The 12,216-nt window shown below is 40.4% G+C and overlaps 1 protein-coding gene across 2 annotated transcripts in view; it reads left to right on the top strand.

Moving 5' to 3' along the window:
- dtx1 (deltex 1, E3 ubiquitin ligase) overlaps positions 1 to 12,060 on the top strand; it is a 48,312-nt gene extending 36,252 nt beyond the window's left edge. The window contains exons 9-11 of one of the 2 annotated variants that reach the window (XM_013909923.1): positions 1,297 to 1,461; positions 5,478 to 5,567; positions 5,659 to 12,060. In XM_013909923.1, the coding sequence (XP_013765377.1) occupies positions 1,297 to 1,461; positions 5,478 to 5,567; positions 5,659 to 5,883 (480 nt within the window). In that variant the 3' untranslated portion in view covers positions 5,884 to 12,060. The remainder of the gene's footprint in view (positions 1 to 1,296; positions 1,462 to 5,477; positions 5,568 to 5,658) is intronic. The other variant, XM_005729518.2, reaches the window with a different exon arrangement.
- The last annotated feature ends 156 nt before the right edge of the window (positions 12,061 to 12,216 follow it).

The raw sequence follows: 12,216 nt of genomic DNA, 5'->3' as shown, positions 1-12,216 counted from the left end.
GCGAGCCAGACGCTGTTATGATGTCACGCTAGGCTCAAATTCTAAACTCGCGATGTCTTACAGCTCGACGGGGTTGCACGGCACTGGCAGATGATGGCCCTTGATATTGCTGCTAACAGATGGAAAGCTTATATAGCCTCATCTGATCAGTCTTGACAGCACAGTATTTTGTAAAATTACTTTGGACACTGAAGTTTGCTTGAAGGAAATTCAGATTCACTGCTTGCAACTGCAAACAAAAGAACACCATGCTGCACTGTTGGTGCTCCAGAACAAAAAAATCAAGACAAATCAAAGTTTCTATTGTGCATTTAAAATACCTCAGTTCACCAAAATGCTGTACAGTTTGTACAAAATACACACTATACACAAGGATCACTAAATGAACAATAAATATACAACAGAAATGTAATAAAACAAAGTAAATAAGTCTGTTTTTGCACAATAAAGCCAGGGAACTCTGCTCAACTAGACGTGAAAGCAAGAACAAATGGGTCTTTAGAAGATTGGGAGCCACCACTGAAAAGTCTCAATCACCTCTAATTTAAATCCTTGATCTGGGAATTTCCAAGAGCAGGTCGTTCGTAGATGTCCGTGCTCAGCTAAGAGTCTAGGGTTTCCAAAGTTCTGTTAAGTAACAGGGTGACAAACCATGAGGTTTAAAAAGAAGGAATAAACGTTTAAACTGGATCCTGAAATGGAAGTAAAGCCAGTCTAAGGAAGCCAATATGGGTGTAATGTGATCACACCATTTTTCCCCTTTAAATAAAAGTGTGAATTACAAAAGTAACAAAAACAACAAACTTCTTATTTACATTTTACTGTAACAATCTATGCAGATGATTCTACTTTTTATTTGTCCAGTTTTTAAAATTCCCCTCTTTGAATTTAGATTTTTCTTTAAGCTGCGATAGGTGATATTGCTGTACTACATTATAATAGATGTGTAAATCCTACTGTGGCTCCAGAAAGAACTGCAGTGGTGTATTTTTTCCCAGCTCTACTTGGGGATAAAGACTAACAACTCCTGAGAAAAATATGTTTTTTTATCCACTAAATATTAAAATATATTTACCAGTTAGTTCCTAACATCGTCTATCTGCTGTTTGGAATCATTCTATTTGAAATTAAAAATGAGCAGAAACAAATAAAAGGCATTTTTCAGTCTCAATATTTGATATATTGTCTCTAGGCTGAAAAAAAAATTGCAAATCATCCATTTAATTTGGGGTTTTGGAAACAAAGTGGTTTAATTTTATTGCGTCATTAACGTCAAATCATTATTTTTCTCCAAAGCAGGATGGCAGTCTTCAGTGCCCAACGTGCAAAACCATCTATGGGGAGAAAACAGGCACGCAGCCCCCCGGGAAGATGGAGTACCACGTCATACCACACTGCTTGCCAGGCTATCCAGACTCAAAGACCATCCGCATTGTCTACGATATTCCTGCCGGGATCCAGGTGAGAGCCGTCTCACTTCACCTAATCCACCACCCTGCCTTTCTACCCTGATCCGCTGTCTCTTGCCTCTAAATCTGTGACCTTTTACAACTGCTTATCCGCTTAAGTTGGATGGAGAGTTACTCACGCAGGAAGCTGAGGTGTCGGGATCCTGAGGAAACAGCATTTTTAGGAATTAAGCAGTGATTCAGGGCAAAGACAAAGAAGTATCTAAGAGTAATTCTCTCTCATGGTAAAGGCTTATGTTGTATAAGAAATATATAGAGTGAAAACATGTATGTTTTTTTGTCCTTATAAATATAGGCATACAAGTCCGCCTTCCCTTAGTTGATTTGTCTTTCAGCTTATACATCAAACTGATTAACATTAATAAGAAAATTAAACAGCTTGGATTTGCAATTGGATTTCACCGGGTCTGAGCTGGTGGTATTTTGGCTGGTATTTTCTCCTGACTCCTGAGATGAGCTCAAATTGAGTCAATAAGCTGACCTTTTTCCACCAGCGGAGAAGGCATAGAGCCCCCAGGGATAGCGCTGGGGGTCATCTGACCACTCAGATCAGCATAACAACACAATACACTATTGCCAGGGGACATTACTGTAGGTCTGTCTTTTTCCCCTCCTGCAGTTCAGCCTGCACTCTAGACAACATGAGTGATCATCATAGATGGTCAGGTTTACACTCTGTACTCTGTGGACAATAGCAAAATAATTGGGTGAGTAGGGAAGTGGTGACGCTGTGCATATTGTCCATCTTCTTTTGCCTTTTCAGTCTATGCCAGCACCCAAAACTGTATGATGAAAATAGTAGCACAATATAATGGTCTTTATACTTGTACATCTTTAATAGGTTAAAGTAGGTGGTGTGTTCACTTCAATTCAGTTCAGTTTTATTTTACATAGCACCAAATCACAACAACAGTTGCCTCAAGGTGCTTTATATTGTAAGATAAAGACCCCAAAGTAATACAGAGAAAACCCCAACAACCACACAGCGCTTGGTGACAGTAGGAAAGAAAAACTCCCCTTTAACAGGAAGTAACCTCCAGCAGAACCAGGCTTAGGGAGGGGTGCCATCTGCTATAGTGGGAGGCGGGGTTAGGGGAAGGAGACAGGAGACAGGAGAGAGACTCAATGTGGTTTACAAAGATCATCAGAGGAAGTTCTAAATGGTCGAGAATCTAACGCTCTAACCTTCTGAGCTTTTGGTGTCACGAGGGCACCTACAAGATAGTACAGAATGAATGGAGAAATGTCATTTCTGTTGTCGGTGGTGTTGATTTTTTTTTTCTTTTTTGTGTAGTTGTAGATAATGTTAATGTTCAGTTTTTAGATTTGAATTGAATTTTGATTGCACCACAAGCCACTTTATGGCATGAACTATTTTGATTTCATGCACAAATAGAGGAGCGGCAGAGAGTTTCTAGCTGCCTGGTTGGAGTCTGCCATGCTAATACTTTTTGTAGTTACCTTTTAGTAATAGGTGCTGATGAGGGGATTGTCCTCCCATAAACCCAGCACTCGCTGATGAATAGATGTCTTAATGTTTGTGAACATCAGAACAGTTTGAGAAAAACAATAACATTTTTAAATATTGATCTTCTTCCCAGTGTTTGATCATCACAAGTAGCAAGTAGCGCTATGATCAAAAGGACACATTTCTGCATCCCACACTAGAAAAAAGTTCAAAATCAAACAGATTTTCTTGTTAAAACCAAGAATGCCATCCACTGGTTGAAAAGCCCACACTACACTGCCGATGTATATGTGAAGAAAACTAAATGAGATTTAAAGATCAGCCTCTTCGAACATAAAAGCAACTTCAAGAAGAAAGTTGAAAGAAGCCCAATGACATTTTATTTCAACTGCCATCGTGTGTGATCTCCTTAAAGACAAACTCGAGATGGACATTTGTTACAGAGACGAGAATACTGGCTTTGTGTTCTATAAATTGAAAACGCTAAAGGTTCAAATTAAGGATTAGCATTGAGCTGCTTTTTGTAATTCCAGGAAAACACATAACAACACTAGCACCCTCCTTTTAACATACTTTGTGTGACGCTATTTCATTTAAGTACTTGGGGTTCATCTCATTTGTAGGCCCAACAGGGCTATTTCATCCAGCAAGTGCAGTAGATGGTGCAATATTCCTGCAGATTTACATAATACACATGTAATCAGTGTCATGGTATTGATAGTTTATGTTTATGTATTTGTGTCGTTTATGTTTAACTGTGACTGATGACATATCACTTTATCATTAGTCCACCTGGACTAATGATGGCTTGTAGCTGAAACCTATTTGTTTTGGTCTCTAATGAACATTAAGAAGTATACTCATCCGTGATCGGTTAGTATTAGTGCCGTGTAATACTGCAATACAATACTCGAACCAATGTAAAGTAAATAAAGTCAAATACTGATACTTTTAACCTATAAAGGCTATGAGAGCAGTGTGCCATGACTTATAAGATGAATCATCAATTTACAAATTATGAACACATTTTAATGTGTAATTAAAAATTATTGTGGTTTTAAAAACACATCTTTCAGCTTTTCGTGTATTTTGAAACTGGGATTTGTTGGAGACCTGGAATGTAAACGTGCGTGTCTCTAAAGCACTTTGGGTCAGCTTCTGTTGCTTACATTTGCTATAGGCTATACATAAAATAAACATGACAGTCACCACAAACACAAAGAGGTTCAGACATGTTTTATAATGCATGTCTGAGGTCATTTTTGTCATTTCCAAAAAAAACATGAACAATCCGGTGGACTACGTGGTTCCTTAGAGGATAGGAACCACGTATTGATCGCATTGTGGTAGTATCAACCTGATACTGCTATCGATGCTGTATTTGGATCGATCTGCCCACTTTTATGCAGCACACGTTAGCAGGAAGATCGATTTATGGTTAAAATTGGCTTCGTTGTGAGAAAAAACAGGATATTAGTCTCATTTCAGTGTGATGATATAATCAATATTTTACTTGCAAAAGCTAAAATATAATTTCTATTTCTAGATGCAGGCATAAATCAGTCACTCCCATTCATTGGAGGCCACATTGCACTCCCCCTTTTGGGGGAATTACAGCTATTTTCGGTGCGCTGGGATTAATCAAAAGTGGAATGACTCTCTCTGGATCACCTCTGATGTAACTTTTGAACCGTATGCCTGATTTTCGAAAATAGCATACCTCTGGAGTCACTGAAACGAGCTGAGTTTAAAGAGTCTCGTGATATCAGTTTCTGCTTTATCTAATTTTATTTTAAAAGTTTCTTCATCTTTTGGCCACACCTGTTTTTTTTCTAACCATCTCGGCACTTCTTTCCAAAGACTGTCAAAAAATGAGTCATGAGAGGGCAGCACAGAACTTTTTTCCTGTTATTGCTTACAGCCAGCTTTTAGCATGATCTGATCAAGTTGCCATGGCGACTGTGCCCCGCTGAACTACCTGATTCCATCAAAGCTTCTTGCAGCTTTATTTTTAGGTGGTATTATATTAGTGGTACAGTGAAAAGGGGCCTTATAACCTGTCCAAGAAGTGTGCTTAATAGAGGCACAAAGAACACACAAAATACCGGGAAAAGCAAGTGTGTTGTTACAGCAACCAAAGCCTGGGAATATTACCAAAATGTAAACATAAAAAAGGAAAATGAAATAGGAAAATGGACAAAAAACAAGAGAAATTTGTTATAACAAGGCTGCTTTAACTGTGTGACGTATTTTTATTGATAAGGTTGAGGGAATTGGTGGGACCCTGGCTTTGATGAGCTACAAGATTTTTATTTCATGCTAGTGGTTTCAAAGCACTTTATTTTGACAGAGACTGAACATATTACTGCATATTGAAAGTAACATAGTTCCCAGCTGATTATTTTACAAAAGCCTCGTTTAAGCGATGTGAGCAGTAAAGCTTGTCCTGTGGGTGCTGTTGACATTTCCCACACAATTAAGTCATAATTGCAAGTGAAGGCGTTGTAACTTTTGTTTTTTCTTCTTGACATTTTCACCAGACCAATGAGCACCCCAACCCTGGGAAGAAGTTCAGTGCCAGAGGGTTCCCTCGACACTGCTACCTCCCCGACAGCGAGAAAGGCAGGAAGGTAAGCTGCGACGCAGCTCCCAGACGGAAACAGCGGGCTTCCTTTTGTGGAAGCGCCGTCACAAACCATCCTCTCGTTCTTGTCTCATCAGGTCTTGAAGCTGCTGATCATGGCCTGGGACCGACGCCTCATCTTCACCATTGGCACATCCAGCACCACGGGCGAATCGGACACCGTGGTGTGGAACGAGATTCATCACAAGACGGAATTTGGCTCTAACCTGACCGGTCACGGATACCCCGACCCCAACTACTTGGACAACGTCTTGGCAGAGCTGTCGGCCCAGGGGATTGGCGAGGACAATCTAAAGGACTGATGGCCAGCAGAACTGGTACACTGAAACAAAAACCCCCATGCCCCGCCATCTCCCAGAGAGCGGGGACACTGCACGACGGGCAACATGCGGCCGACAACGCTTTACTCCCCACAAACAAAAATATCCTGCAGAAAGGGTGGCTTTTGGTTTGTGTAACCCAGGCAATCTCCCTCCCCCCTGCTGTCTCTAGATCCATGCCTTGAGCAAGTTTTGTCTGTTGGCAAAGTCTCTCAAAGTGTAAATGATGCAAAGAGATTCTTGTCTGAATGTTGGGACCTTGAGGTGAAAGGTATTTATCCCTTTTTCAAGTCAAACTGATGCTGTTCTTTGGCACTCAAAGAAAAATGACATGGGGCTAATAACTGTACACAGGCATATCTGTAAAACGCTGAACTCCAGAATGCATGGCCCCGACTAACATAATGAAAGTCAGGCAAACACACGCGACAGGGTGAGCTGTCAGCGGATCAGCTGTTGCTTGGTATTATGAAGATTTAAGAAAATCGCAAAGAAATCCAAATTAACTATTTCCCTCCCCCCCCAGTTTACTTTTTTAGTGAATTCATTACAAACGTTGGTTGTGCATTTTTGAAAAATCAGGTCATGGCTCCGGAGTGATGTCATTTATGGTTAATCTGATATTTTCCACTTCTGATAGGTCAGTGTATTTTATTTTCTACGTACGGAAGTATGTTCTGTAGTGCATGAAGTAGATTCCAGAGAGCTTAAGATTTAGAAGATTATTGGTGTTTGGTAACAATTGTGTGTTGTATGGTTAACCTTGTGGACAGTCTGTGAGAGGAGACATAAAATAAGATGAAACAAGCTCTGCTCCAAGGTTTAACTCATTTGTTTAGTTGACACACTGATGACGATGACCTCTGTGAATAAAAAGGCTGCATTATTATTATTCCTGTTGGAGCGAACCCAGGCGCTGGCACAATCCATCATGCTGACCGTACACAAGGGATGAGCGTGCAATCGTGTGCTCGGAGGCATTAATAAGCTGGCTTTAAGTCCTTGAGGAGAGAAGCTGAACACACAGATGGACGTTCCTCTGTCTTTCAAACACCAACAGCTTTCCCTTAGAGATCCATTTTCGGGGGAGCTCCTCCGCTCGCCTGCAGTCTCTTGTGAGCTTGTTTGCCGTTTGTTGGCGTTGTACTTGGCTCAAGTGCCCGCACAGTGAGCAGCTGAGCCTCGGAAACGAGCAGCATCTCGTCGCCTTCGTGAGCTCACTTTGGAGTCTTTGGGGCGCTTCCCGATGTATCTGTTCACCCCCGCTTTCCGCCTCCTCCTCAGCTGTGGAGCACTCGTTCTACAAACCATGCAAATGTTGGTCGAGTGTGTTGTTGGCTGGGGACTATTTTTTCCTACGCCCCCCCCCCCCCCCCCCCTCCCCCTTTAGACTTAGTGCCCGCGAGATAAAGACTTTTCGAAGGTCCTCGGTGGAGATCTTGTGATGTTTATTTACTCTGCGATAAATTATAACCCAGAGCTGCATAATTCTCCATAAATATGTCTGATCAATTTTAATGAGCGGGAGCGTTGGTGTCAGGTTTATTAAGGGGTCACCCAGCAGCGGGCTTGATTTTGGGGTTAATCATAGTCTTCCATAGCACTTTGAGGCAACATTTTTGTTGATTAAGTCATTTGGTTTTTAGAAAAATGTCTTAAATTGCAACTTAATCTTTTTTTAAGTTGATGTTTATAAACTGGCTTGCGATGCTTTAACTATATATATATGAATATATAAAATATATTTGCAGATGTGATATACCTTTAAATTTAAACTCAATTTGAGTGAATGGTGTAAGTTTAATTTATTTTTATACTCTTCTATATAGAAAATATACAGATTGTCCCACATATCTGTACACAGGCACATGAACATGAGTCACATAAAATCTGGCAAAAAAATTTGTCAGGATGTCAGGGACTGAAACATGTATGACTTGTTATGGACGTCTTATATTGCAAGTAGTCTTAGCGTATTCTGCTGTCATGACCTTAATGTAGACCTTGTGTAGTTGATCCCCGTGGGACACAAATAAATACAGTAAATGTGTCTTTATTATTGGTGGGGCAGCTTTAGCGGCATGAAGATGGCCCATGTTGGCCTTTTTTTTACGTTCCGTGGGAACAGATGTTGTCAGCCATTTTTTGTTAAAGCTGAAGGTGAAAACAGCCTGGGTTCAAGATCCAATCACAAAATATTCTTAAGAGTTTGTTTAAGCAGGTGAGGTTTCTCTTAGTTAGGCGTGAGTCACAAACACAAGAATACACAGAGTTTGTCACTTTAAATTCTTCCCCTCCCTCCTGCAGTGCCATGTCAGTACTAGTTCAGAACTAGTTTTGCATTATATACTGTTGCGCGGCAGAAAAAGAGGAAATCACAGCCGACAGGATCTGCGGGCTACATCTGCAAATCATCCGTGAATTTCTTGCCGTGGAGCCTCCCGTTGCCACTGACAGCTATTTTGTTGTGGCGAGGCAGTGCCTGCTTTTTGGCTCCAGTACCAGTCCCATTTTATTATGAGAGAAACATGAAAAAGCTTTCTGCATCAAGCGCTAGCACCACATCAGTGGAAAAGTGCTACTTCTAACTCTCGCATCAAAGCACAGCAGTGTGGAAATATACATTTAAATGTCAGTGATGCCTCAGTCGCAGCCACTGTGTTGGTAAAGAGAATTTGCACATGCATATGCATACCCAGTGTGTTTGTCAGGACTCCATTTACATCTGCAATTAAAATAATCACAGCCGTTTGGTTTGCAACTGCAGTCTAAGCCAGATACATGGATTAATTATAAAATTCTTTTCATACAAATGATTTGATCTCATATAGATATTAGGAAAGATATTTAAGGTTAAATTAAATATAATTTAATATGCACTGCTCAAAAAAATTTAAGTAAGACTGAAAACACATCAGATATCAACGGCAAAAAAGTTATGCTGGATGTTTACACTGATATGGACTCTATAATGTGTTAGGAATGAAAGGATGCCACATCATTTGAGGGAAATTAAAAATAGTACTCAGGACCCAGTGCACCAGCGTAGGGTCTGACAGTGGGTCCAAGGGATTTCACGCTGATACCTGATGGCAGTCGGGGTGTTGTTGCCTGACCTGTAGAAGTCAGTGCGTCCCTCAGATCATCACTGACACAACACCAAATTGATGATGCTAAACAGTGTTACAGACACCATGGACCTTCCAGTTCTGGCATTCTATGGCAAATGCCATTTGGGCTCCAAAGTGTTGGGCAGTGAGAATAGGCTCCTGTAGATCCCTCCTGTCATGCCTCCTATCAGAGGCATGCACACCAGTGCTCTGCTGGAGGTCATTTTGCAGGTCTGGAAGTGCACAACCGTTCTTCCTTGCAAAAACGAGCAGATACGGGTCCTGTTCATGGGTTAAGGACCTTCAAGACCATGTCCGACTCTCCTAGAGTAACTTCTGGACTCCTGAGCCAGTGATGGGAGACACAGCAAACCTTCTGGCAGTAGCACATATTGATGCACAACCTCAGAGGAGCTGGACTACCTGTGCAACCTCTGCAGGTTAATGTAACCCCTAATGGAAAAGTAGTGGAAAAAAAACTGTCAGAAAAGATGATGAGGGAAAATGTTTATCTGTAAAAGTATTGCTTTTTTGTCTCATTATTGCCCCTCTAGTGCCGCTGTTATTAATTTCATTGACACCAAAAAGGTGAAACGTGGTTAAAAATAACGACCGCTGCTGCATAACTGATCGGATCAATATCCCAGAAGTTTATCTGACTTGATTCTGTACTCTGAAAAGTGTTCCTTTAACTTTTTTTGAGCAGTATATTTAAGACAGATTACTGACCGGCTTCATAATTCAGTCTCAATGAAACTTCTACTCAAATTTTTTTCTTGAAAAATCTTAATAAATATCGCCACACATTACTAAAATTGCATATGCATCCATGGACTACCCAAAGTTTCATCTACATATAGCATACACCATGAGCCTATTTCAGCTGGCCACATCCCTGCTGCAGTGTGGCAATGCTGAAGACACAAAGTGGTGTGAGCTGTTTATCCCAAACTTATGAATATATTTTAATATCTTTTGTTATTCTGTTAAAGTCCACTTTCACTAGATGAGTAGTGGAGCCTGTGTTGTCTGTGAGCTAGCGTCTCCATTTTTCAAAAAGGATACTTTTGTGGCTCTTGCTTCTCAGGCATGAATTTTCTTGAATGCAGCTGTTGTTAACCTTCAAAGAGAGCTCTTCTTCGCCCAGGAGCAACAAACAAAAGATTTAAAATCTATCCAAGGTCACAACAATAACTGTAATCGCTTTTTTAAAAAAGGGTTAAGGCATTAAAATACCACTGGGTTGTGTGCATACAACAGGATGCCAACAGAAACTGCTGGATTACTTTAAAACAAGGTTTCATTATGCATGTGAATCAGCCTGCTGAAAACTGCTCCTGTGTAAAACAAGCTGTCATTGTGTAGCTTTTAGCTACAGTAAGCTCTTAAAACCCAAAGAATGGCAGATGCTACAACTCGCTTGTGATCACTGTGGAGCATTTAGCAGCTAAAGTGCTCGGACTTTTCATTCATCAGGTGGACAGGATCATGACTCTAAATGAATCGTGAGCGAATCACTGTCCTTAAGACCAAATAAGCCAGTTGTTGCAGATTTAAGTATTAATATCTGTTTAAATACTTTAAACCTGTATATTTGTTTTCAGGCTGTTTTAGCCACAGCTCTGTGTTTGTGGTATGGTATATGGTAAACAAACTATTAAGAGTATTTCTGAGTGATTTTTGACCCAGGCGCTGAAAACATTCACATTTTTGGCCTACGTCAACTTTTCTCCTTCGCACATTTGTGACACCCTTTATACAATGGGACAGCAAAAGAGAATGCTACCGATCTATCAGGGAACTTTTCCATTTGAAGTGAAATTTCGTTCACTAGAGAAATCCAAATGTTCGCTTCTTCAGCTTTTTCCTTTTCCACGTGTCGGTCTTGTAGTGTGAACGACGCCCGGCCCTTTAGACTTTTCAGGTGTGTACAGATCTATGTGGGAATGATGTATAAATCAAGGTTTTGGTATTTGTCCGGTTAAACAAGAAGGAGGTGGTTTTTATGCAATTTACTATTTTTAAAACCTAATACATGATTTACGTGTAGCAAGAAGAAGGTTGATTGTTTTTGGTTCAAAATGACAATGGATGTTTTCTTTATGGGGCGCCTACCTCTGCGTTTCTAAACAGAGAGGTTGCAATCCAAGGATGTTCACATGCTATGTATAAAAAAAAAAACATATATTTTTGATGTCTTTTTTTTCAATGATTGTCTCTAAAAAGAACTATTATGTAACATTTGCTGTATTGCTCTTCATCCCATGCTATTCCATTAGAGGTTAGAGGTGGGATCGGGGATGAAGTTACTTTGTCCTAACGTATGAAGTATATATGAAGTTGTACTCTCGTAGTGTCTACTGCAAACTGTACTTCTCTATCTAAGTGATACTTTACCATTTTTCTGTGGCTATGCTGTACGTTTGTATCCGTCCGTGTGAGCGTGTGTGAAAGTGGGAGTCTCGTAGACAAAGCTTAGGTTCATGTCCTTTAAAGATGCCGTAACGTTTCTTAGAGGTGCATGTTAACCAAACAGTGAGCAAGCGTATTGACAGTGCAGAGTTTTTCTTGTTTTTTGCATATGAAAACATGTTAGCTTCTCTAGAAACCCCACCCTGGTTTTCTGGTGGTTAGCACTGTGGTTCTGAAAGTTATTCCTATTAGTTAGGGATTTTCCCTTTTTATCTTTTATCCCCCCCCCCCTGGTATTGGCTTTGATTTACACAAATGAGGAAACGATAGCGTTTTGCTGCTTTCCCCACTCTTTCCACGACATGTAAAACATCTGAAGTTTTTCAATTTAAGTGCCCATTTTAAATGACCTTTCCAAGTCACTGTTTTTGTTGTTTAATCTTAGGCAGCGTCTGCATATTGTTATTTAAAATGGTTCACGTGGACAAACTGAGATAAACTAAAAGCAAGATATACAGAGACATTGATTTAACTATAAAGGGCTTCTTAATCTATTGGTCTTTATTGAATTGTGATGACCTTGTTGCATGTTTGTGTGTTTTGTTGTGGAAAAATAAATGTGCCCTTGACAGGGGTAGTGTGTTTGAGCTTTTGTTACACCGGCTCTCCTTGTCCACCCCCCACCCCCCCCACCCCAGTCGGTGGTGATGTGTCCTCTTCCTATTTAACACCACCGTTTCCTTCTCCCTGGGTAACTGTGTGCTTTGGAGCTCGTTATATGGATATAAATGAG

The sequence above is a fragment of the Pundamilia nyererei genome, unplaced genomic scaffold (genome assembly GCF_000239375.1).
Source record: "Pundamilia nyererei isolate P.nyererei 1_Seehausen unplaced genomic scaffold, PunNye1.0 scaffold00033, whole genome shotgun sequence".
Lineage (NCBI taxonomy): Eukaryota > Metazoa > Chordata > Actinopteri > Cichliformes > Cichlidae > Pundamilia > Pundamilia nyererei.
This window is presented reverse-complemented; position numbering and strand designations above follow the sequence as displayed.